Genomic DNA, 24,337 nt, shown 5'->3' with positions numbered 1-24,337 from the left:
TCTAGAGAGATGGCATAGCCATGATCGATTCACTTCCGGAAAACATGCCGTTGTGCTACTATTTACGGTCAAAGTCCGCATGCTCGAGCCTGCACGCCTGCACCTGCAAAGAGGCTCGGTATCTACTTTACCGCTTGGCGACACATCTCGTGAGAATGCCGAGCTATGCACCTCTTCCTGATAAAATTATGGATGGCTTAATGGCTCGACCTTTTTTGGGACGCGATAAGGAGAGAGTAATAAGGTAAGAACGACTACAAATTTTACACTATTGCAGAGGCTTCCTTCCGACCATGAGATACATTGGAGTGAACAGAGCCTTCTTTCCACCAGCAACCAGAGCATCAGCGCCAACAGACAACTCCTTGGCCGTCTCTGCTGTACCAGACGGCGCCAATCTCACCATCTCCAATGATGAAAGCAGAGACTCCATGACAAACCGACCAGCCTTTGTCATGCGCAGCGCACCAAGGAAATCCCAGATTCCTGTGGCATAGTTGATGTTGCCGCTCAACGGGGCATACCAGGGCCTTGCATCTTTTCGCTCCGCCAGGTCTTCATCATGTAACATGGTGAAGCCTGCCTTCAAGAAAGCTTTCTCTGCCTCTTTTCTGGTTACCATGTTGGAGATGCCGTTGCCTCTCTCGATACCATGGCGAATCGCGCGATGCTCCGAGTTGTCTTCGTCGTAGTGATCTGTCATGACCCATTCGTAAACGCCAACCACTGCTCCTGGTTTGGCGACGCGGAACATCTGCGCATAAACGCCCTCGAGGACTGGAGCATGGCAGGTGGCTTCAATAGCATATACAGCATCGAAAGTGTTGTCTGGAAAGCTCAGATCCTATCCTTCGACGTTAGTGTACGACCCTAAGAACCGATGGATTCCACGGTACTTACCATGAAGTTGTTCCTCACAAAGGAGACTTTCTCGGAAAGGTTACGTTTGGCTGTGAGTGCTGTCGCTCTCTCGATCTGGTATCCATTGTTGTTCACACCAACGATGGAGCAGCCAGTGAATGTAGCTATCGCCCTTGCTGGACCACCTATACCACAACCTACGTCGAGTACGGTATGACCTTCTTTGATACCGATCATGTGTGCTAAGTAATGCTCATGACGGGCCAGTGCTTGTACCAACGACTCCTTTGGCGCGAATCGACAAAGATGGAACGATTCTCCCCAGCCTTCGCAGTAAAGATCGGTCGCCAAATCGTAGTAACTGCCTCGTGTCAAATCTTATGCTAGCAAAGCCTGGAAGAAGAGAACCTTACTTGTTGACCAAGGACATGTAGGAGTCTTGTCTGGACTTTCGTGCTTCGTCATTGTCCTCGGACCAACGCTGGACGTACTCATCTGTAACGAGACGATGTGCTTGTCCGTCCTTGCGTAACATGGAGATGAAAGCATTGCGCTCAGTGGCAGATTTGCCGTGCATCAAGATTGCGAACTCTTGCTCGCTGGCTGGTACTGAGGTGATGGCCATTGTTGATGCAGAAGGCTAGGCGACGGAAAGCTGATGTTGTTGCATTCAGCCAGGCAACGCAGCAGGTCTCGTTATATATGCTCTTGCAGACCACTACTGTAGGCCATATTCTCCAGCTCTACCTGCAGAGGTCATCGTACGACAACTTGACATTGTTTGTCGGTCATCATACAATGAATACCCGCTGTGGATCGTTTGGAACAGATAGTCTCTCGACATGCATGCATCAAAGTCGTACGATGAACTCCTCGTGGACGGTGATTTCACATGTGCAGTCATGGAATTTCAAGACACCTTCTAGAAGAAGCTAACACTGATTGATCCATTGTCCCGGCGATCTTATGTCGAACAGAACATCTAATCTATGTGGTTGTTGAGAACATTTGTGCACGCTCTCAGCAGCGGCAAGTGCGAGCCCCGCGGAATCCGTGGTTCCCGTCCGACACTGACAAAGTGCCGCCCTCTCTTGATTGGCCCCTTTTGTGTCCTCAATCTTAATGCAGCCAGACGGCAAGGTCAAGGAAAGCATATTGTTCAGGAGAGAGAAAATTCTCCAATTCGTGATAAAGGCACGTCTGGTTTGGCCAATTCGTCGTGGTTTGTAGTTGTTTGATTTTCCTTGCATGCAAAATGGAGTTGAAGCATATTGTATTTGGCTTGGCATTTGCCTTTGTTAGCTACATCGTCGTGGAATGGCAACGACCAAAGGAAGGCATTCAGGAGCCTCCTGCACTTCGAGCAAAGATTCCATTCATTGGACATATCATTGGAATTGCTACTCGTGGACTTCGATACTTTGGAAAGGCTTGGTGAGTGGAAAGCATTATCTTTACTGGGACTGCGCCTAACAATCATTTAGCGAGGGATCTGATGAGCCCATTGTTACAATCGACTTTCTGGTTTCGAAAGTTTACTTGGTCAACAAGAGCAGTGCAGTCAAGGATGTTCAACGAAACTCGAAGGTCATTACCTTTGACCCCTTCCTTGACTCTGCTGCTGAGCGTATGGTGGGCGTCTCGGCTCAAGGTCTGAAATTGCTCACAGGCAAGGAGAAGGGAGGCGGTGACCTCAATCGAAAGGTATGGTTCAACGTAGTTATCATAACCAAGGAGCGTTGTATTCTGACAAGTCTTTATAGGTTGTGAAAGCCATGCATCCTACTCTTCTTGGTCCTGGTCTAGACGTAGCCAACAGAAACATGATCAACAATCTAGTAAAGTCCGTCGATGAGCTGGCTTCATTGGGCAACAAAAGCTTCGATATCTATGCCTGGTGCAAGCATGCCATCGCTGTCGCTAGTACGGACGCCGTATGGGGTGAGAAAAACCCGTTAAAAGATCCCGAGATCGAAGCAGCCTTCTGGGACTTCGACTCACATCTGCGCCTGTTGCTCTTCAACGTCTTTCCTACCATCATTGCACGAAAGGCATATCGAGGTCGTGAGAAAGTCGCAGCTGCTTTCGTCAAGTACTACAATGAGGGTGGTCAGCATGTGGCTTCGGAGCTCGCCCAAGCACGTTGGAAAGTTCAGCATGAGAGTGGAGCCACCACCGAAGACATTGCTCGCCTGGAGACAGCGACTGTGCTTGGAGTAGTGTCAAACACAACACCATCTTCTTTCTGGATGCTCTTCGATATCTATTCACGCCCTGCTCTGCTAACACAGCTCCGCGATGAAGTGCGCGAGCATGCACTAAAGAAGAATGATAATGGAGAAATGATAATCGATCTCGCTGCCATGAGGGACGATTGCCCAAACCTCCTGGCCACTTTCCAAGAAGTGCTTCGTACGCATTCGAATGGCGCTCCTACTCGCTTCGTCACAGAGGATATAGTGTTAGGCGACAAACACCTGCTAAAGAAGGGTCGCATCCTCATGATGCCCGGCATGAACATGAACTACGAACCCAGCATCTGGGGCGACGACTCTCAAAACTTCGACCCTACACGCTTCAAGAAAGAAACTTTAAAGCAACGACCAACCAGCTTCATGTCTTTCGGCGCATCACCAAATCTATGTCCCGGACGCCACTTTGCAAGCGGAGAGATTCTTGGCCTGGCAGCCATGATGATTTTACGCTACGACATCACCCCTATTGGTGGAAAATGGTACTTGCCAAAGTTCTGGCAGGGCGCTATTGCAGCTTCTATGCCTTTTCCTGCAGAAGCGTATAATGTGACTGTGACGCCTAGAGAAGAATTCGCTAATACGACATGGGCGTACAAGTCGACTGATGGAAAGGGCAAGTTCCCACTTATCACAGGCTGAAGATTGGCCAAATGCAAAAGATATACGTTACAGTATTAGAATGTACAATTTATAAAATCTTACATGAGCTTTTTCCCCCCAAGATCTTGAATTCAGCTTGTTGTTATCAGAACCTTGAACCGTCTGTTTTTGGACATGTCTTTTAAGGACGCGGTGATCTTTGATGTCAGAAGACTCCTCGCTTCTCAGAAGAATCCAGCTGACCAGACGCAAAGACTATAATTTCGGAATATAAAATAGTACTTGCCTAAGCGGGAAGGCTTACTTTTCGTTTTCGTTTGTCACCTTTTGATCTTCGGTCTCTGGAGGCCACAACAAATATAAGAGCGTCTAGAGTGGCTGTTGGTTTGCTACATATCAGGCCCCCAATCTTCCAGTTCTATACCGCCGTGCTACTTTATAGGAATGTGTTTGGCCAAGACTTCAAGGTAGGAGCCATGATCCGTGGAGGGGACGACTCATCGTTTCCATCTTGCGATAAAGGTTTCTAGAACATTTGTAAGAGCGATTCTTGACTACTTTCTCTCCGGTAACTTTCGGCCTCGAAAGCCATCTATGCATCGGTTGCATCGGTTGCACAAGCTTTTTACTGTTGGACTTGATAAGAGTATAGATTTATGGTCTAGAATCCGTCCCCCTTTCTCTGTATGTAGGTTTCTATAACTATCGTCAAATGCTTCGGTCTATGTTGGTATTAAATATGAGTTTTGACGTGTATTTCATGATTGTTGCGCCCATTGTAGTTGGCGGCCCACTCTTCCATTGCCCTCTTCCTCTTCAATTTTGCCATTGAAGCCCGGTGCTGGTAATGCGGCTATACCCCTCGGCACATTGTTGTCCAAAATGCTCCCTGCCTTCGCCACCAGTGGCCTGAGATATCGTGACTCTTTGCCTCTCATCATGGAAAGTTTGTTGAGCATTAAATGCAGGTACTGTCGTCCACAGAGAAAAGTGTCAGACATGTCGCCAGAAAATACATGCAGGACATCAGCAAGACAACCAGCGATGTCTGACAGTTTCTGCTCCATGCCTATACCGTGAGAGTCCAATACCAAGGGGTTCGCGCGTTCAATAATGTTGACCGTCCGCCTGGCGAGTTCGATGGGGTAGTCGAGGCGTCCAGTGCCTGTTTGTCCCTTATCGCAGACCAAGCCGTTGCTGACACCCATCTGCCAAGCCAACACGTGTAACCATTCCCTCGACACACTAATGTCTATCCTAGCAGTCTCTGTGATATCCGAGAGGGAATGAGCGACCGTGTCGAGCGAGCGTTGTGTTTCTGCCAACCATGGCTCCGAGCATAGGGCCTTCCGACGAGCGCTGCCTTTCCAGATGCTGACGAAGTTGTCGTCGATTGCGGAGAAGAGGTGGGCCAAGTTGACGAAGCCATGGAGGAGGCGAGGGTCTTCCGATTCAAAGGCCAGGGGTAGCTGGATGGTAGGGTGTAATCGGCAGTTTCTGCGACGCTGTATCGAGTAGGCTCTGCGCAATCAATGTTAGTATGTGCAGAAACAGACACTGGTAATGGAGTCAAGTACCTCTCGGTTATGAAGAGTAGCCAGTATATTCGTCGTCGCCACTGCGCTTCGAGGGGGTCGAGCTCGAGCATGAGGGTTTCATCATCCATGTCCAGATTCTCCACAAAAGATATCGCCTCTTGCAGGTAGTGCCACGCCTTTTCGCTGCTCTCTTTGTTGCCGTAATAAGCAAAGATGAAGAAGCTAGTCATGACTGTGACTGTAGTCGGATTGCCGATGTAATCAAACTCTCGTCTCACTCTGAGGCATTCTTCAATGAACATCTCGGCTGCTGTTGAAGGTCTACCAGGAAGTGGCTCCATCTCAGGGATCGGCGTTGCTGCATCCAACTGGACGAGAGTAGCCGCGCTCAATGCGCAGAGAAAGCCGTATGTTTCCGTTGGCATGTAATTTGTCGGGCTGTAAAGGTATGGGTCTAGATAGATTTGTTGATCGACCACAGGCATGATAAAGTAAAGATGCTCGAAGAAGAGCTGCACATATGGCAAGAATCGCTGGTTCGGTATACGTGATTTTGCAGGTTGTGGATCCAAAGCAGAAGAGTAGTATTGAGGTGGTCGGGGCGGTTGTGCTGGCCAGAGTTGGCTCATGGCTTGGTTGATGGGTACCCCTCGAGGATCCATCTGAAGTGGCGTCGCATAGTTCTGGGCCTCCGGAGGACCGTGATAACCATATCCTGTAGTGATAGGCTCTGCAGGCGTACTTGTTGCCATCGATCCGTCGAAAGGACTGTGATTTGGTGCAGGGGCTGGCGACGAAGATGAGCTTCCATACCATTGGTTGAAGCCGTCCTGCAGTACAACCGGGCTCAGGGGACTGTCGGGCGCGAGCGTCGCAGATTGATCAATTTTTCTCAGCGCATGCAGCACTCTAGCACTCCTGAGACCCTTTGGACCCTTCTTCTTGGGTGCTTGGAGGTACGCGCATCGAATGGTGGCCTTTCGGCAAGGGCCACAAGGACTCTCTCCATCACAACGAACCTTGCGTTTCCTGCAGCAGTCGCAAGCTCGCTTCAAAGATTTCTGAGTACTTCCAGAGGCAGATTCTCCCGAGTCGTTCTCAGCTGTTGTGGCCATGCACATGATCGAGCCTGGGAGATATGGCGTAATGAAACGAGAATCCGTATGTCGGATGTGTCGGTAAATAGCAAATGCTATTTAGCTGGCGATTTCGTTCGGACGGGTCTCCAAAAACAAGATCTGAGCATGAGGGATCTGCGGTAGATAACAAGCTCCAAGCGCAGTGGCACCGGGATGTTGTGGTAAGATGGTGCAACGAAACATGCGAGTGCTTGGACAAGGGCTTCGAAGGATGACATGCAGTTGAAATGCGGGGAAGGGGTTTGCAAAAGTTCAGGCCAAGCCGCCGAGTCAGGCCGAATCTACCTGCAGGCTTGCCGCTGATCGGGAACCCCAGGCTCCAAATTTGGCCCCAACCAGGCATCCCCAACCGGAGAAGACCTTTCGGCACGACATCCGTGTGGCATAGAATGAGTCCGTGCCGTATTGAATGCAACAAGCGATGCCTCCAAGTAGGTCGTCGTTGAGCTGGCACTTTACTCTGAGTTTCGATGTGTAATGGATCTTGTTTCTGATCGGTCCGGAAGCTTGAACAGTGGTGGTTGAGTGAGCGTCATACGAGTACAGGCTCTTTGTTTTTTCGTGAGCTCAATCTCACGATGCCTCAGGGAGCTTTGGTACCGCGCATGGTCGCGTGCGTTGTAGGGACTGTGCTTGCGATGGGAGTAGGCGCTCAACGTCTCGCTCTATGGCAGCCACAAATGTCGGGTGAAGTGACTGTATACGGCAGAAGACCCATGGGGCGTGGGGTAGTTTCATCCATGTCGGATATAATCATGTTGTCCCGATCGATGTACCACTGTTTGCAGGTACGGCTGAGATTCAAGCTCAGGTATTGTGAGCCTGCTGAAGGTTGGGGTCTTCGTTCTTGACAATATCGACGGCAGCGCTGCTCGCGACAAAATCTTCGAGCTCTTCGCTGACAGTCTTGAGCTTCTCCTTGACTGTCGCAGTGCCTTCAAGACCGACAATGTGCCGAGCAGGTGGGTTGTCATGGCCTCCGATGGCGGCAACAGCATGTACCGTTTCAGCGACCAATGTCTCTTTCATACCCTTGGTCAGGGGTGCGTAGATGGTGTTGATGGTATCAGACTGAAGCTGATCACCGGTTGTGGGTTCATCGGAGCCTTCAAGACGATCAAGCATGCCTGCTAGAATATCGCGGAATAGGGGGGCTGGATTGTGATCTGCGGCATAGGCAGGCATGGGAGGAGCAGCAGTGATACGGTTGGTCAGAACAGCAATTTCCATGTTGGGCTGGATAATGGTCATCTTGATATTGAAGGGCGCGACCTCGTAGGCCAGGCTGTCGCAATAGCCTTCAATGGCCCATTGACTGGCGCAATAGACGGACATGCCTGGTGTACCCATGTGGCCTGAGAGATTGGATAGCATAACAATATGGCCATTTCTCTTGGTGCGGAAGGTGGGCAGGATGGACTTGATGACATTGACGGGGCCGAAGAAGTTTGTCTCGAACTGGTCTCTTATGAGGGAGTGGGTACGCGTTGTCTGTGAAAGTTCCTCGACGGTGCCGACCAGCGTCTCTGAAGTGCAGCAGAACAATATGTCGATGCGACCGAAGCTGTGTACGGCCTCTGCGATGGCGCTCTGGCACTGGCCCATGATGCGCACGTCGACTCCCACGACCCTCAGTCGGCCTGACCATGTCTCCTGCTCTTTGACCTCTTCCAGGAACTCGCGGAAGTGTGTCGACTGTTCGCCGTTCTTTTCAAACTCTAGCGGAGGCACGCCGGCGACAATGTAGTCTCCATGGTCGAGGAGATGGCGCGCCAACGAGATGCCGATGGGCGAGTTTGCGCTGGTCAGGAACCACACGCGCGGCGAGTTGTGCGTCGGAAACTTTGGCTGTCGAGGTGGCTTGGGATCCACCGCTGCACTTGTGCTCATATCTCCATTGACCTCTTGGAGGGCCTCGCTATGTTCAACATCTTCTTGCATCCTGAAGCTTGCAACAGTCAGGGTGCCTAGTTCTAGCCCTTGGCATTGCCAGCAAGCGCCGGATCCCCCTCCGCCTCGCCCACGACGACGAATCGCCTTGGGTGCTTACCTAAACATGGCTCAAGTACAGAGCCATGTTCTCAAAAGCTCGCTCGCATTGTAGTACAGAGCAAGAAGCTCTTCCAAGTCCACATGCCAGGTTTGCTTAGCTGCATGACATGTAGCAGTGACACAATGGCCTGCCAGGAGCAGTTTGGAGAGAATCGACTCTGGAACCTGCCACGCTGTCCTGCGATCAGACCATTTACTGGAGTAGCTGACTCTTTGCACAGCGCCTAGTATCTAAACAGAGCTTTGAGTGATACCATATTCTCCAGATCTCCAGACCAATGCAATCCAAGGACGATCACTTCCCGAGAAGAGTCAGAATCCCAAAAACAGACAGCAGGCTTTAATTTGGAATCGTTTGATTTGTCTGCCGTAAGGACATGAATGTTGCTTCAAAGGCCAGCAGCTCGAATGATCACCAGTGTATAGACCCAAGCGGGAGGTGGAAAGCAGAATGAACAAAAAAAGAAATAAGGGCAGAAACATGAGCTACTTCTAAACTACAACTTGCATGCAAATGCTCTGCCAGTTCTGCTCTCTTGACACATAACATGCCCAAAACCCTTTGCTGGTTGCTGTTTTCGTTTCACTGTGCTACAAACGTGACCGTCCGAGGATGGAAGCACAAGCGCCGATACGTGTCGACCCAAGCGCGCCGAAGAAGTTGAAGAGTGCGCTGTGGAGCAGTGTCAGTCATCGACTCGAGAATGCTGTTATTCCTTCTATTACGCACCTTAGAAGCACTTTCGGTGAACGATCGAAGGACCGCTCTCGTCGTACTCTTGCTTTGAGATCCACATCTGCTGGAAGGTGGAGAGGGATGCGAGAATGGAACCACCGATCCAGACGGAGTACTTGCGCTCTGGGGGAGCGATGATCTTGACCTTCATGGATGAGGGAGCAAGGGCGGTGATTTCCTTCTGCATACGGTCGGAGATACCGGGGTACATGGTGGTGCCACCAGACTGGGGAATGTATTAGCTTGTTGCCGCGAGAACCAAATTGTGGCACAAAACTTACCATGACGATGTTGCCGTAAAGATCCTTTCTGACGTCGACATCGCACTTCATGATGGAGTTGAAGGTGGTGACGTGGATACCGCCAGACTCGAGACCAAGGACAGAGGGCTGGAAGAGAGCCTCGGGGGCACGGAAACGCTCGTTACCGATGGTGATGACCTGACCATCGGGAAGCTCGTAGGACTTCTCGAGGGAAGAGCTCTGGCTGGCGGTCTGGATCTCCTGCTCGAAGTCGAGGGCGACGTAGCAGAGCTTCTCCTTGATGTCACGAACGATTTCGCGCTCGGCGGTGGTGGAGAAGGTGTAACCGCGCTCGGCGAGGATCTTCATGAGGTAGTCGGTCAAGTCACGACCGGCCATGTCGACACGCGAGATGGCGTGGGGAAGGGCGAAACCTTCGTAGATGGGGACAACGTGAGTGACACCGTCACCCGAGTCGAGGACGATACCGGTGGTACGACCGGAAGCGTACAGCGACAGGACGGCCTGGATGGAGACGTAGAAGGCGGGGGCGTTGAAGGTCTCGAAGACGATCTGGGTCATCTTCTCACGGTTGGACTTGGGGTTGATGGGAGCCTCGGTGAGCAGGACGGGGTGCTCCTCGGGGGCGACACGGAGCTCGTTGTAGAAGGTGTGGTGCCAAATCTTCTCCATGTCGTCCCAGTTGGTAACGACACCGTGCTCAATGGGGTATCTCAGGGTGAGGATACCACGCTTGGACTGTGCCTCATCACCGACGTATGAATCCTTCTGGCCCATACCAATCATGATACTGCGTCATTGTCAATTCAAGCTCGTAACACAGCTTAGAGTCGGGTAATCGTACCCATGGTGGCGAGGTCTTCCGACAATTGAGGCTGCAGCGCGTTAGATGCTGTGAGAAGGACGAGTTTCGGAAGCTTGCGTGGTACTTACGGAAGACGGCTCTGGGTGCGTCGTCACCGGCGAAACCGGCCTTGCACATACCCGAACTGTGGCCAATGTGTTAGCTGTAATCATCCTGGAGCTTCACGAGTGCGCGCCATTGAAGCCTAAGGTGGATGCAGGATCGCGTCGACGGCGGCCCAGTCGCGCATGACGTGATCCCACACCCAGCGACGGCGGAAGACGCGGACGGCGAGGATTCTTACCCATTGTCGATGACGAGAGCTGCGACCTCCTCTGTAGACACGAACAGTGGTCAGCGAATGCTCGATGGAGGTGTGACGACGACGGTGGCGATGGGGACAATGAGGAGTTGGGAGGTGAGGGGTGCGCCGGCAGCACATTGGCAGCAAGAGGAGAGACTCACCTTCCATTGCGGCGGTGTTGTTAGTGGATGTGGGTTGGTGTAGAGTTGGAGAGATGAGCTGCAGCGAGGATTTGAGCTGCTGTAGATGGGACACGCGCGGTGGGGTTAATGGAGGTGATGAAGGGGGAAAGTTGGAACACTTGTCGTCGAACCGGGCGGTGTGTGAGGTCCAATTCCTTGGCCTGTGCAGGATGCTAGCCAACTGTACCCGATTGGTTGGATTGCGTCTAAGCCTCCGCTCTATCAACAGTCAAAGCCCCGTTGCGTGTGCAGGACAACCTCTCTTTGGTGCGCTGAAAAGCTCTTGTTTCCCGTTGTAATACTTGCACTCTTTGCTCCTGCTTCCTCTTGCTACTGCCTATATATCTGCTATCAAATACGGCTGCCTTGGCTGCGTCGTGCAGGCCGCGTAACACGGCCATGAGTAAGCTCAGCCCAACACCTCCCACTACATCATGCCAAGTATGATGCTGCATGGCGGGCAGACGTTGCGCCCTCTCCCGAGTCTCTTTCTTCAATCCTCATCGTCTCTCGTGTCTTTACGCGTCGTGCCAGACGAGTGACCACAATCCCAGCCTCGCTCTTCGAACGGGTGTCCCATCAGCAATCGCTCTGCCAGCCCTTTGGAACCATCTCGACGCTTGAAGGATTGTTGAACGCAGAGTGGGGTCTGGCCACTTTCCCGGGACCCCTTTCAATACGACTGCGCCGTATTCCGTACAATGTCATTTGCAGCTTTTCACACATTGTGAGAATGCTCAAATCCTTCTTGTCATCTGGCTTGAGCTCCGTCGGACGCCTCCTGGTCATTGATTGCGACTTTCTAGACGGGCAGGAAAAAGAAATCAATTCGCTTCCCCACCGAGATAAAGAGCTTCGCGGAGCCTCAGGCCGGTCCCGGCAACGTTGAAGCGCCGACGATCCTGGGCTGGAGTCGCGAAACTGCCAACGGTTTCCAGTAATACCACGGCGCGATTACAGATGCACGTCCAGCCATCTTTCAGTGTGTGTTAACGAAGAGATGATCTTTGGTTACAGCAAGCGCTCTGCAAGACTCGGCCGACGCGCTCGAGACAGTCGCGTCGACGACGTAGGTGAACCACGAGAGTCTTGAACTCAGGCACAAGCTTTCGATGGCCTCGACAACGTATGGGGACATGAGATCGAGTCTGCAGAGATACTCGAGAAGATCAAGCAAGCAATCTTGCCAGGTACACCTCATCTCGACTGACTTCGTGACAAACACAGTGAGATCGAGAATATCAACTGATGCGCTGATTCAATGCCTTCCCTTTCCGCTTGATCGCAATCGATCGCTGCTACGGGACATCTTGGAGCAACACACTGCGACTTGGAGACGATTTAGAACTTACAAAAATGAGACAGTGTGATCAGGACACATCGTTCCTGCACATTTATACAGGCACAACTGTCCTGGAATAAGCCTCAGAGTGTATCCGACCAGCACGCAGTGAAGGTGACCACGCAGTATAGTATTGGCAGAGACATGTAGATACAATATAGACTGACTTGATCATGATGATCCGCTAGACAATGTGCCATGTGTGAACCTGTGCTGTCTGGCTGCCGTCTGCGTCTGCCATGCGCTCAAAACATGGGCAGATACCCAATCGTGCAAATTTTACGTTGCGAAGGTCAGTACGCAATATTACTGCCCTGCGACCACAAGACGTGTCGGAAACTTCGAGCTCATATCCTAGTATGTTGCTAGAAGCAGCTCACTATCCCGATTAGAACATGTCTTACGTCTATTAGAGCAAATGGCAGTCTCCAATGTCTTAGAGACGGGGGAGACCCTGACTGGAGTGAAGAAACAAGAAAGAAAAAAAAGAACAAAAAAAGAGAAATCGAAGCGTCTCGAAGCACCCACCACCTTCGCATCGCGCCTCGGCCCTGCAGACAAAACTGCACGCTGCGTCACCACAAAAATAATTCCTGCCCCTCACAGCACAAGGCACAACAATTCACTCTGAACAATAACGACTTTCAACCCACATACTCGAAACACACATTGACATTGCCCAAAACGCATTAGTCCAAGAGACACACTTACACCACCCTACCACCACCCACACACACACACACAAAGCCACCCACCACCACCCACAATGAACGACCCAGGCCTCAACACCCTCCTAAAATGGTCCATCGAAAACTCGACCGCCTCCGAAACATCAGCCACCCCAACCCAACCACGCACACAACTAAACCCCGAACTCCTCGCGCAACTAATGGGCGGGCCCAGCGATGCCGACCGCATGATTTCCTCCATGCAAGCCATCCACGACCCAAACGTCGACCACGAAAACAAGGGGATCGCATGGGATAATTTCGAGCAATTGGTGGAGAATTTGGATAATGCTAATAACATGGAGGCGTTGAAGTTGTGGACGCCGCTTGTGGACATGTTGGAGAGTGGGAGTGTGCAGGATAGGGAGATGGCTTGTTGGTGTTTGGGGACTGCTGTGCAGAATAATATCAAGTGTCAGGAGAGGGTGAGTCACAACCGTTTCTACACGTTTTCAAAAAGTGAATTGGGAAGACGAGATGCTAATGCTTTTATATTCACAGGCGTTGGCTGTTGGAGCCATCCCCAAAGTCGCAAAGCTCTGCTCAGACGCAGATGCTGGAGTTCGCAAAAAGGCCATTCGTGTCATTAGCTCAGAGGTCAGAAATTACCAGCCTGCCCTGGACGAGGCTGTCAAGTTCTTGCCCGAGGACATTGTGGGCGATGGCAAGTTCGATGCCGAGGACATGGCCAGCGTGGATATTCTTGTCAACGCACTGAGAGAGAAGAGTGCCAAGATGGCTTAGATGGATGAAAAGAGACGGCTCATGGGTATAGATGGGAAGATGCATGATACACAAGCAGGCGTTGTACGTGTTGGCTAAGTTGACATGCAGGTCCTGATAGTGACCTTGGTTATGGGGTATACGAGTAGAATCTGGCCAAGAGGCCATTTCTGAATATGAAGGATTTCTCGCTTTCAACTTCTCCCTGTCCTGTCCTCTTTGTACGACGCTCCGCCATGCCCTCAATAGTGGCCTATTGCAACTTTCAAAGCTGGGCTAAGTATGTGCAGCCTTCATGAGACTGCGGTTTCTGCTCTTTCGGAAGCATGACTTCTGCCATGAAGACACAAGCTTCTCCCGCCCTTACTGTGTAGTTATATTGGCTCAACAGCCTTTGTATGGTGTCCGGTCATTTGCGTCTCTCTGTACGCAGAAGGTCCACATCAAGTCATCGTCTCGACGACTCTCGGCTCCTGTCGCCTTGATCCAGAGCATGGGTGTTTTCGCCCCAAGCCGTCAGGAGGAGAGAATTCTTGTGTCTTGTTCAGAGGCACTCCAAGCAGGCACCGATCAACTCATCAAACGTCTCTCTGCCATAGTCCGCCTTTTCCAACCCCAAGCCCAGCACTAGCATCCTCTGCTCCTCTGGATTCCTCATCAACAGCGCCGTCGCAATCGTCGTGGCCAAAGTTTGCCCCAAAACTTCAAACTCTCCTCTTGTTCCACCCAACACTGTCGTTGCTGTCAAATGCGCAAACGGAAGCAGACTTGCATCCACATCGGTCTCGGAGGAAGGGTTCAGGAAGCCATTGTCTAGTGGACGACCGCCGGAGAGAGGGACGTGTAGCCAGTGATTCAAGCGGCCGGATTGAGAGATTGTGAGGACGAGCTTGTCGGAGAAGTTTAGAGCGGTGATCTGGGTAGGGATGCCGGCGACGGTGCTGTTGACTGATTTGCTGGGTGCGGGGAAGTCTGAGAAGGTGACGTTCGGCGGCTGTGAGCCCATGGCAGGAGTAGGAGTAGGGAGGGACCGAGTCTGCATGCTGAGAGACGGTGGCTTGAACAACAACAAGCTGGAGCTGCAACTGTTTCTCTTTCTGGCCGACGCACGCTAGCCCCCACATTTTGCGAGCGGGTCGGCGCGTGCATGCATGAGCTTAAATCAGAAAAGTTGCAATCGCCATGTCCGACATTTCGTGTTTGTCTACCCGCCTTTCCCTCCTTTCATACCTCTTTCCCGGCAGGACGCTTCACCATGCCGCCCAAATTCGTGCCTCGCGATCGCAAAAAGGGCAGAATCGCAAAAGCAAAAGCGAAAAACGCTCACTCCCACGACGAGCCCGAAGATGCAAACGCCGCCGAAATCGTCCCTCCCACACCCACGGAACGAGAAGCCCGTCGAACAGCTCTGCAAGAAGAGATTCGCGCTCAAAACAGCACTTCGGTCATTAGTGGAAAGAAGAAGAAGAGATTGGACAAATACATTGACAACAAGCTTAAGAAGGAGGAGAACTTGGCTTTGATCAAGAAGCTCGCTGCCGGAAAGGTTGACACGAGCCTCTTGCTGAGTTCCAAGAAGCTGGGAAGAGGTGGAGAGTCTGCGAGGGAGAGGTTGGAAAGAGCGCTGAGAGAGAAAGAGCAGGGCATCAACCTCGAGGCAAACGATGCGATTCTGTTTGAGCAGAGGAAGAGACCCGCGCTTGAACTCGAGAGCGAGTCTGAGGACGAGCAAGCGTCAACACCCCAAGCAAACGCGTCACAAGCTGCCTCTGCAAAGGCCTCAGTCTCAGTTCCTGCGCCAGCACCGGCGCCGGGCAAGGGTGGGCTCTTTGCTGCCGGCCAAGGTCTGTTTGGCAGTGGCCTGAAGAGGCCGCTTGAGACAGACGAGGAGGGAAAGCCGGTCATTAAGAGTAGAAAACGCACAAAGGTCGTCAACAAGTCTGTACCTGCAGTCGTCCAAGAACCCGAATGGGAAGGCTTCTCTGGAGACGAGGGCGAAGACGGCGAGGATGACGAAGACGAGGACGAGAGCTCAGAAGAAGACATCAGAGATGGCGAGGAAGACTCGGATGAAGACGACGAAGACGACGAAGATTCAGAGGACGCCGGAGATTCCGAAGACGGCTCCGAAGAAGAGTCGGACTCGGACGAGGACATGTCAGATGCAGAGGCTGTCAAGGAAGCACAAAAGGCTCGTTCGTCTGCCTTCAAGATGTGGGCCACCGAGCAACGCAACGAGGCCATAGGCTTCGTCCCCTCGACCAACCTCGAAAGCGTCAACTCGACAGGCGTCAAACAACCTAAAAACTTCGTCCCCCGCGCTCCTTCGCCAGAAACCCTCCCTCCAGAACTCGCCGTATCCGCTACCACAGAATCAGACAACCGTCCCGCCGTCAGTCTCGTCATCCCTCGCACCCCTGAGATCCAAGAGGCTAGATTGAAGTTGCCTGTCGTGCAAGAAGAGCAGAAGATCATGGAGGCTGTCCACAACAACAATGTCCTGGTCGTCTGGGGTGCCACTGGTTCCGGTAAAACAACTCAAGTTCCTCAGATGATGTTCGAGAGCGGTTACGGCAGTAAGATTGGTCAGGCAGATGGAGAAGGCAAGGCCAAAGGCATGATTGGTGTCACCCAACCTCGCCGTGTCGCTGCCGTCAGTGTGTCCGAGCGTGTAGGCACTGAGCTGTGCAGCATGAAGAATCGTGTTGGTTACCAGATTCGTTTCGACACCACCGTCTCGAAGGAAACTGCCATCAAGTTCATGACTGATGGTATTTTGCTCAGAGAAATTGCCAACGACTTCATCTTGTCCAGATACTCTGCCATTGTCATCGATGAAGCTCACGAACGTTCCGTCAATACCGATATCTTGATCGGTATGATGAGCAGAATCGTCGATCTTCGTGCTCAGATGGCAAAGGAGGAGCCTGAAAAGTACTACCCTTTGAAGCTCGTCATCATGAGTGCTACTCTCCGCATCACCGATTTCACAGAAAACACCCGTCTCTTCAGAAACGGTCCTCCTCCGATCGTCAAGGCAGAAGGCAGACAATACCCTGTCACTGATCATTTTGCTCGTAAGACCACACATGACTATGTGGATGACATGCTCCACAAGATCACCAGAGGTCACAAGAAGCTGCCACCCGGCGGTATGCTTTGTTTCCTTACTGGTCAGCAAGAGATCATCCAGCTTGCCAAAAAGCTTCGACAAGCCTTCCCTGCCGATACTGGTAGCCAGGTCAAGCAACCCAGAGTTCATGTGTCTGCTGCTGATGCACCTCTGGAGATTGATGATATGGATGCTGAAGCTCAACCTGCAACGAGAAGAAACGACGATGACGACGATGATGATGACTCAGACATTGAGATAAGAGGATTGGACGACGAAGAGGACGACAAGGAGTTTGTGATTGAAGGCGAAGAGCAACCCGTGGAAGCACTCAGAGTCCACGTGCTACCCCTTTACTCGCAACTCCCTACCAAGCAACAACTTAAGGTCTTTGAGGAACCTCCGGCAGGTTCAAGATTGATTGTGCTTGCCACCAACGTTGCCGAAACATCTCTTACCATCCCTGGTATTCGATACGTCTTTGACTGTGGTCGCTCAAAGGAGAAGAAATACGAGGCTTCCACTGGTGTACAGACTTTTGAGATCGATTTTATCAGCAAAGCCAGTGCAGCACAAAGAGCCGGTCGTGCTGGTCGTACAGGACCTGGCCACTGCTACCGTCTCTACTCATCTGCCGTCTATGAGCGCGACTTTGAGGAGTACGCTATTCCCGAAATCTTGCGCTCGCCCATCGAGGGAGTTGTGCTATCGCTCAAGAGTATGGACATCCAGACCGTAGTCAACTTCCCCTTCCCTACACCGCCAGACCGAAAGGCACTGGCCAAGGCTGAGAAGCTTCTTACATTCCTCGGTGCCATTGATGCGCATGGCAAGATTACAGAAACTGGAAAAGAATTGGCAGCATATCCCTTGTCGCCGAGATATGCAAGAATGTTGTTGTTGGGCAGACGCTATAACATGTCAGCACACACGATAGCTCTCGTCGCATCACTCGCTGTCCCCGAGCTCTTCATCCCTCAGACTCAATACAACCTTGAGAATGCACCCGATGAGGCGGAGTCAGATGACGAGAACGACACCGCCAGAGAACGTTTCGCAAAACGCCAGATACGCTCAGAAGCAGACAACATCGCCGCCTCAGCAGCAGAAGTCAAGCGAAGAGCATACGGAAAAGCTCACGCAACACTCTCCCGCTGGGACGATCGTAGCGATGCTCTAAAGCTACTAACAGCAATGGCCGCCTACACCGCATCCTCCTCCCCAGCAACCTTTTGCACAGACTACTTCCTGCGCGAAAAAGCCATGAAGGAAGCCGCACAGCTTAAGCACCAATTAACAGCCATTGTCCGCAGTCAATCCCGCACCGGCACCGAAGACCCCACCCTACTATCATCATCATCATCGTCACAAACCACCCTCCCACCACCCACAGACAAACAACGCGCTATTCTGAAACAATTCGTCGCAGCGGGCTTCATCGATCAAGTCGCCGTCCGCGCCGACATCATCGGTGTCGCATTATCCCGTAACCCACGTCGCGCAATCGAAGTCCCCTATCGCACTCTCTTCGCCTCCAGCACGGGAGACACAGCAGGCACAGATCCAGAAACCCGTGCTGCCGCAAAACTATCCTATGTGCATCCTTCTTCAGTACTGGCTCGTCTCACCGTGCCCGAAATGCCCGATTACATTATTTACTCGCATTTATCTCGACAAGCTCCCTCGCCTCCTTTCGACACTTTGCCAAAGACGAGAATACATCCCTTGACGACGGTGACGGCGAAACAGCTCGCTAATCTGGCAGAGGGGACTCCTTTATTGGAGGTGGGTAAGCCGGTGGGTAAGATTGAACAGTTACCTCGCGGTGCTGATGGGAGGGAGAGGAGAGAAGTGTGGGTTGGTCTGAGTTTGAGAGGGGAAAAGGAAAGTACACCTTGGCCTGTGGGAGCGAGGAAAGTGGTTCAAAAGAGGATTGGAGGTGCTTGGGAGATTGAGAAGGTTGTGGGATAAGACTTTTTCACTTTCTCTCTCTCTCTCTCTCTCTCCAAAAAGTGCAATGGATGGAAAGAGTAGTTTGCTGGAATGCATAATCAATATTTATAACATCTCACACAATCACTTCTGACATTTGTCTGGAAGGGAAGTATTTTGGGGAATTTTCTTTTGGTCTGGTGTCTGGGGGTTCTTAGATAAGGGGGGATGCTCATTCTGCGCCCCCCCCCCCCCCCATGTGGCCTGGACCGATAGGAAACACCTCAAAACTCTTTGTCGCATACATTCCCCATCTTCACGTGCCAATGGCAGGCGAACCACGGAAACACCGGGCCCAAATGTCGAAAAATGTCCTTCTCGCTTTCCTTTCGTTTGATCGAGGTGGTGGTTTCTGTCGCCTGTCAAGATACTTTGTATGTCTACATGTTTGCTGGAGTGAGCTGTCTCGATGTGGTTTTGTTCGTCGACCGGTGTACTTCTATCTCGGAGTGCCTGGCCGATTGCTGTCTGTGTAGATGCACAGCATTATCCACATCTCTCTATACATGACACTGGAGAGAAAATCCCATCTTGGCCTTCTCCGTGAACATGACCACCAAATATGTGCATTATGACAGCTACACGATTGTGGCAACATGGTAGCTGGAGTACGCAAGCTGTATTGCTATACGATTATTTGTTTTGTCTATCTAACCCTGACACCCCAACCAGTGGGTCATCTTGAAATATCTATCTGTCTATTCCTTGAACATTATTCATCTTCTCTAAAGATGATACGCACGAACCGTCTACGCCTCAAAGATCCTCTGAACCCATCTCTTGACAGCGCCCTTCCACAAAGCTGGACCAGGGAAAGTGTAGCTGATCAAAGTAGGCCAGTAAATGCTAACTGAAATACCCTTGTCCTGAGCTGTGTAGAGCTTGTTGTACTTTACACCGGCAGGTTTGGCAGTTCCTTTTCCGGAGATTTGGAAGTTGATGCAATTGGGGTAGTTTTGCGCGCCGTTGTCGTGGTCCGCATTGTGTAAAGCAATAATCTCATGGCGAAGGACGTAGGAGCCAGCGATGAGAGAGGAGGGAATCGTAATGCTCCAAGACATGTTGTTTGCGATCAGGGTGTCTGTGGCCCATGTGCTGTGCATCTCGTTAACATGGAACTGGTACATAGCAATGCAGAGTGAGGTAGCTTACCCAGGTGCAGGATTTCCATTGATCAAACCTCCCTGATCAATCTTGAACCAGTCAAGAGTAGCAGGGTTGACAATAGAACAATCGCCAGGGCACTTGGCAAGATAGGTAATGACAGGGCCTTTATGGCTTTCAGGCCAATCAGACCAAAGCAACTTGACCTTGTCACCAGCATTGACAGGAATACGTGTGTTTGTGGATTTGGCACTCTTGTGGCAAGCAATGTTTGCAGTGCCGTAATCAGAAGGAGAGATAAAACCGAGGTCTTGGTTCAAGGAAGACCAGCCGGCGGATTTGGCATGAGGGATGCTGGGGTTGACACGCCACCAGGGTTGAGCTCCGGGATACCATTTGTTGCCGGGTGTGACGATGCCTTGGACGAAGCCATGAGCGGTGACGGTAGTTGTGAAATTGATGAAGGTCAAAAGACCAGAAAGAATGGCCAAAGTTGAGAACATGATGACTTTGTTCAAACTGTTGCCTCTCTATTGATGATGATGATAGTTGGATGCTCGAATACCAGAGTCGAGACACAAGATAAAGAGTGATTCGCAGCAGACAAGACCTCAAAAGAAAAGAATGTATAAGAATGTCGATAAACGACGGGAAAGAGGCTTGGAAGAAAGCTGAAGAAGGTTATCACAGGTTGCGCCTACCTAGATATACCTTATCCATCTCTTGCAGCCAAGTTCACCTACCGCAGAGGACAAGGCAGCGGCAACGAGTAAAACGAAAGCCCATGCCGCGATATCCAACGTTTATCGAAATCGAAATCGAAAGGCTAGGCGACGACTCCGTCGCATGTCAGGAACGCACAACCAGGCATACCAGGGGGAAATACAGGTACAGCACCGTTAGAGAGGTTAGCAGACAACAGGACCTAGACCTTGCATGCCATGCCTCCAACTTTTCGATAGCTCGCTATCAGAAATGAACCATTGTCTCAAGTAGAATAGGCATCAATCTTGAAGATCTGTTCCAGGACCGAACAAAGACGTTGAGCAAACGGTAATTCTTCCCAGCTGTTGGTTGCTGTTGTTTCTGTGCCGTGGCGACGTTTTTGGCAGTTGAGTGGGCGAAGCGTGCGAGTCTTGGCAAGAGCAGCCGAGCATCGCTTTTGTAAAATTGTCTTGCAATTGACGGACATACATACCACACAATTCTCAAGGAAGCAGGCTATCGAGATGCACGGCAGTTTTTCAGCTACTTGCGCCATTCTTCGGGGTACTCGTTAGCTCAGCCCACGGGTCTAAGTTCGGAGTCTTGGGGACTCTCTCATCTTCATAGTAAGTTGGCCCGACGGCCTTGACCAACATCGGGCAAAACGTTCTCCCGGCGCAAACAAAGGTGTTGTCGAGTAGACTAGTTCGATCATGCAAGATGTGGGGGGCTGCGATGTTTGATGACACAGATGCAAAACATGAGCAGAATCTGAACGGATCCAAATGACGAGAAGGCTGCTTGTGCTTGGGGTTGCTATGTCATGCTCCGTGGCTACTTCAAACTAGAAGATTGATGGAACAGAAGGGCAAAGATGGGTTATATAGGCTGTGCGTTATCATTCTGTGTTGGATCTGTTGATAGGCATTGCTCCGATCAAGCTATTCATCCATTTCATATCGATTGTCAACCTAGAACTGAATACTCGCCCATCTGTGAAGCTCGCCCCTACCTCTTCATATCATCACTTTGATACGATGCATCTCCAGTCGTGGGGTGCAGAAACCGACAAGCTGTCGTAGCGCATAGTCCTTTGTAGAGAATAGCAGTCACCGCTGAGAGAGTACTACAGTGCTCCATCTCCCGATCTGATATCATGCTGGAGGAACATCCTGTGCGTTTCAACAGCTACAAGATCACGAGTCACCTGAAGTGGAAATACGATTGTTTGATGACTTTGTGAATGATTGTGGATAGCTAGAGTTATAGTAACTATTATTAGTATACCGGGGATTCGGTGATAAGGGCTTCGGTCATGGTCGCGAGTATGTATAGAGAAGCGTGGGTCATGTCCATGGCTCCAATATAGCCTAGTCGTCCTTCTTGGTAGGCAACCTAGACCGTGGGGATTTGACGACTGTCATCTTCTGGCAAGTAGAGTTGGCCTTGCGAAACGTTGTTGAGGTGGAGACTTTGGGCGAGGTACGACGAGGGTAGGAAACGACTCGAAGGCCCAAGCGGTAACAACGCTTTCGTTTCTTCAACCACATTCGATCGTGACAGTTTGGAATCACCAAGTGTCCATACCATAGAGTACTTGCTGAAGAAGGCATGGGCTTGTTGCTTCCTTTGTGCATCTGTGACCAATTGGCGAGCGCACCAGATAATAGCCGTACCACCCTTGACTGCGTAGTCTCGTACAGTCTCGGCAAGCTCTCTGTTTACTGCCTGCTCGTCCATCAATTCCGCATCTAGGACGACGATTGCGCTTGGTGGATCTTGGTCGATGTGATTGAGTGCGTTTGGGGCATCAGAGAAGGACGTTGCTTGTGGAATTGCTTCGTTCAAAACTTCCTGCAGCGTGGCACACGTTCTTCTCGGCGCTTCGGCGTCGGTGAGCGACAAAAGCATGATACGAACATCGCGATCTTGGAATGGAGGATTCATGACGACGATGATGATGATAATGATGTGGTGCTGTGATGATAATGCGGTAAGGTTCAATGTCGTTGTTGGTGGAAGACACCAGTGAAAGATACCATCCGATGGATCATGCCTTCTTGATCTGTGAGCGCGACGCCATATTTGGCCATCCTGCTGCTCCTGCCGATATCCAGCGTCGGAAGTCGTCCAGCATTAGTGCAGAAGCTTCTAGAGCACAAGTCCTGGTCGTTCCTGCCGACTACTTGAAGACTCGACTAAATGGTATGAACGCCACAGTCCAAAGTACTATGGCAGCAACGAAGCCACCCAGACCAATTCCCACATAGTACCAATTGTCGCTCGTAACATAACCTAGACTTATAGAATCAATCCAGAACGCCACAGATGAGATGATCGCAATGCCGACGTGTATCCACAATATGAGTGTGGTGAAAATGACCGAGGTGTAGAACGGCATCTGATGATCCAGGGTTTCGATGGAGCGTTCAGTCGGCTTGATCACCTCGAGTGCCGCAAACATCTCGGAGAACGTTTGTTCATGTCGCGCCAGGAGATCTCGGGGTGGCAGCATGGCAGTGCTTGCAGAACCGGAATCACAGCCGTCTTCGCTAGCAATGGAGTCACGGCCAGTCTTGCGTTTGTGGCCGCGAACTTTGAAGTTCTCGAGTACTGCACCAATAGGCTGTATCAACAGCACAAGAGGCACAATCTGTCCAAAAGTCCACTTGTCTTCCTGATGATTCCACCAGAAGTTCTGTTGCCGTGGTATGATAATTTGAATGGTACCATAGACAAGTCCAACATAGGACAGCCACAGCGACGCGGCAAACGATGCGCTGAATTCAAACAAAGCCAGAAGAACAACGTACACGACCATCGCGACGTGATATTTCCATGACAGTGACCTTTGTTTCTCGCGACATTTGGAGGCTTTGAGCGCTTCGGCGTGTAGTATTCGCTCCAGGAAATATTCGTAGGGCCCTCTGATTCGACGATGGAAAATGTTTCTGGAGGTCTTGAACAATGCACCAATCTTCCAGATGTACGACCCAATAAGGATCAGATAGGAGAGCGGTGCATCGGGATTGATACCCTCACCCCAAGTGTGGAAGTAGAAACACTTCGCTGGAATGGCCCAATAGGTTCTCTCGTCATCCTTTGTGTCATCATGGAGATACCAGGTTGCCCAGAGATTCGACGAAGTGGGTACTAAGGCCGCCAGCAGAAGGACGAATAAAACCAACATACCAACTATACGCCACCCTAAGACTCCAGGACGCTTGTGAAAGTACTCCCCTAGCATTGTCAATGCCGAAAGATGGACGGAGCTTGACATCCAGGCAAGCATGATGACAATCTGAAAATGGTATACGGAGATATGACCACGTAATGCTATGAAACCAGCAATACAGACTGCGATTCCGGTAACTATCTGCTGATCGCTGAGCAGAAGGACGCATTGTTGCAGAGCTTTATGCCAGGAAGGGCTTGTGCGTCGCTGAGAGGGTAGTCGGTGCACATATAGATCGACTGGTCGAAGAAGACTTCTATCAATAGATCCCAGCAGGTATGAGATCAGTACGATCGCAAAGGTGACATATGCGCTGAGAAGGAAAGCCAGTATTGCACCTATACCTGAGATCTCGGTGTCGACCTCAGGTTTCGCTCCAAGAACCATCAAGTCTCGGCATGTTTCGACCGTGAGCGTTATATTGGTGATGTTGGTCGACATGATGACGTCGCGCACAGGTAGGGAACTCTAGGTCTTTCATGTTGGAATCTCAGCGAGAAGTGGGGATTGAGGAGATACAGATGTTATACGAGCTGCGCGCGTCAGACATGGTTGAAGGTTCCTCTTCGGCCGAGAAACGGTGAGTCAAAAGCAACAAACGAAACGTTTTCACGCTCTAGAT

The 24,337-nt window shown here is 51.1% G+C and overlaps 11 protein-coding genes across 11 annotated transcripts; 3 read left to right on the top strand and 8 right to left on the bottom strand.

Annotated features, from left to right (window-relative positions):
* Positions 1 to 268: 268 nt before the first annotated feature.
* Positions 269 to 1,486, bottom strand: AUEXF2481DRAFT_26192 (uncharacterized protein; the record flags this gene model as incomplete). The annotated part of the gene is made up of 3 exons (XM_013491886.1): positions 269 to 844; positions 901 to 1,222; positions 1,275 to 1,486. The coding sequence occupies 3 exons, from the start codon at positions 1,484 to 1,486 to the stop codon at positions 269 to 271; spliced, it is 1,110 nt and encodes a 369-aa protein (XP_013347340.1).
* Positions 1,487 to 2,116: 630 nt separating this feature from the next.
* On the top strand, positions 2,117 to 3,755 carry AUEXF2481DRAFT_1778 (uncharacterized protein; the record flags this gene model as incomplete). Its single annotated transcript, XM_013491739.1, has 3 exons — positions 2,117 to 2,295; positions 2,346 to 2,565; positions 2,625 to 3,755. The coding sequence occupies 3 exons, from the start codon at positions 2,117 to 2,119 to the stop codon at positions 3,753 to 3,755; spliced, it is 1,530 nt and encodes a 509-aa protein (XP_013347193.1).
* Positions 3,756 to 4,474: 719 nt separating this feature from the next.
* Positions 4,475 to 6,375, bottom strand: AUEXF2481DRAFT_1777 (uncharacterized protein; the record flags this gene model as incomplete). Its single annotated transcript, XM_013491738.1, has 2 exons — positions 4,475 to 5,237; positions 5,294 to 6,375. 2 exons carry the CDS (start codon positions 6,373 to 6,375, stop codon positions 4,475 to 4,477), a joined length of 1,845 nt encoding a protein of 614 aa, XP_013347192.1.
* A 644-nt stretch (positions 6,376 to 7,019) lies between these two features.
* On the bottom strand, positions 7,020 to 8,743 carry AUEXF2481DRAFT_386226 (uncharacterized protein). The gene is made up of 2 exons (XM_013492258.1): positions 8,444 to 8,743; positions 7,020 to 8,335 (listed from the first exon to the last, which is right to left on the bottom strand). Exons 1-2 carry the CDS (start codon positions 8,449 to 8,451, stop codon positions 7,201 to 7,203), a joined length of 1,143 nt encoding a protein of 380 aa, XP_013347712.1. The 5' UTR covers positions 8,452 to 8,743; the 3' UTR covers positions 7,020 to 7,200.
* Positions 8,744 to 9,176: 433 nt separating this feature from the next.
* On the bottom strand, positions 9,177 to 10,760 carry AUEXF2481DRAFT_1775 (uncharacterized protein; the record flags this gene model as incomplete). Its single annotated transcript, XM_013491737.1, has 6 exons — positions 9,177 to 9,407; positions 9,463 to 10,234; positions 10,289 to 10,319; positions 10,378 to 10,433; positions 10,593 to 10,623; positions 10,754 to 10,760. The coding sequence occupies 6 exons, from the start codon at positions 10,758 to 10,760 to the stop codon at positions 9,177 to 9,179; spliced, it is 1,128 nt and encodes a 375-aa protein (XP_013347191.1).
* Positions 10,761 to 12,689: 1,929 nt separating this feature from the next.
* Positions 12,690 to 13,850, top strand: AUEXF2481DRAFT_386037 (uncharacterized protein). The gene is made up of 2 exons (XM_013492257.1): positions 12,690 to 13,269; positions 13,346 to 13,850. The coding sequence occupies exons 1-2, from the start codon at positions 12,883 to 12,885 to the stop codon at positions 13,586 to 13,588; spliced, it is 630 nt and encodes a 209-aa protein (XP_013347711.1). The 5' UTR covers positions 12,690 to 12,882; the 3' UTR covers positions 13,589 to 13,850.
* Positions 13,851 to 14,111: 261 nt separating this feature from the next.
* Positions 14,112 to 14,609, bottom strand: AUEXF2481DRAFT_1773 (uncharacterized protein; the record flags this gene model as incomplete). Its single annotated transcript, XM_013491736.1, has 1 exon — positions 14,112 to 14,609. One exon carries the CDS (start codon positions 14,607 to 14,609, stop codon positions 14,112 to 14,114), a length of 498 nt encoding a protein of 165 aa, XP_013347190.1.
* Positions 14,610 to 14,822: 213 nt separating this feature from the next.
* Positions 14,823 to 18,650, top strand: AUEXF2481DRAFT_26186 (uncharacterized protein; the record flags this gene model as incomplete). Its single annotated transcript, XM_013491885.1, has 1 exon — positions 14,823 to 18,650. One exon carries the CDS (start codon positions 14,823 to 14,825, stop codon positions 18,648 to 18,650), a length of 3,828 nt encoding a protein of 1,275 aa, XP_013347339.1.
* Positions 18,651 to 19,420: 770 nt separating this feature from the next.
* AUEXF2481DRAFT_26185 (Auxilliary activities family 9 protein) lies at positions 19,421 to 20,278 on the bottom strand (the record flags this gene model as incomplete). Its single annotated transcript, XM_013491884.1, has 2 exons — positions 19,421 to 19,766; positions 19,824 to 20,278. The coding sequence occupies 2 exons, from the start codon at positions 20,276 to 20,278 to the stop codon at positions 19,421 to 19,423; spliced, it is 801 nt and encodes a 266-aa protein (XP_013347338.1).
* Positions 20,279 to 21,875: 1,597 nt separating this feature from the next.
* AUEXF2481DRAFT_1770 (uncharacterized protein) lies at positions 21,876 to 22,427 on the bottom strand (the record flags this gene model as incomplete). The annotated part of the gene is made up of 1 exon (XM_013491735.1): positions 21,876 to 22,427. One exon carries the CDS (start codon positions 22,425 to 22,427, stop codon positions 21,876 to 21,878), a length of 552 nt encoding a protein of 183 aa, XP_013347189.1.
* A 235-nt stretch (positions 22,428 to 22,662) lies between these two features.
* On the bottom strand, positions 22,663 to 24,156 carry AUEXF2481DRAFT_1769 (uncharacterized protein; the record flags this gene model as incomplete). Its single annotated transcript, XM_013491734.1, has 1 exon — positions 22,663 to 24,156. One exon carries the CDS (start codon positions 24,154 to 24,156, stop codon positions 22,663 to 22,665), a length of 1,494 nt encoding a protein of 497 aa, XP_013347188.1.
* Between the last annotated feature and the right edge of the window lie 181 nt (positions 24,157 to 24,337).

This window comes from Aureobasidium subglaciale (genome assembly GCF_000721755.1).
Source record: "Aureobasidium subglaciale EXF-2481 unplaced genomic scaffold scaffold_2, whole genome shotgun sequence".
NCBI classification, from domain to species: Eukaryota; Fungi; Ascomycota; class Dothideomycetes; order Dothideales; family Saccotheciaceae; genus Aureobasidium; species Aureobasidium subglaciale.
The sequence above is the reverse complement of the archived record's forward strand: the minus strand, read 5'-3'. Positions and strand labels throughout refer to the sequence as shown.

Bases quoted from the DNA above. Each gene is read 5' to 3' on its own strand.
- AUEXF2481DRAFT_386037 (XM_013492257.1), top strand. From the start codon at position 12,883: ATGAACGACCCAGGCCTCAACACCCTCCTAAAATGGTCCATCGAAAAC. The intron at 13,270-13,345 runs GTGAGTCACAAC...TTATATTCACAG, and splicing joins ATATCAAGTGTCAGGAGAGG to GCGTTGGCTGTTGGAGCCAT.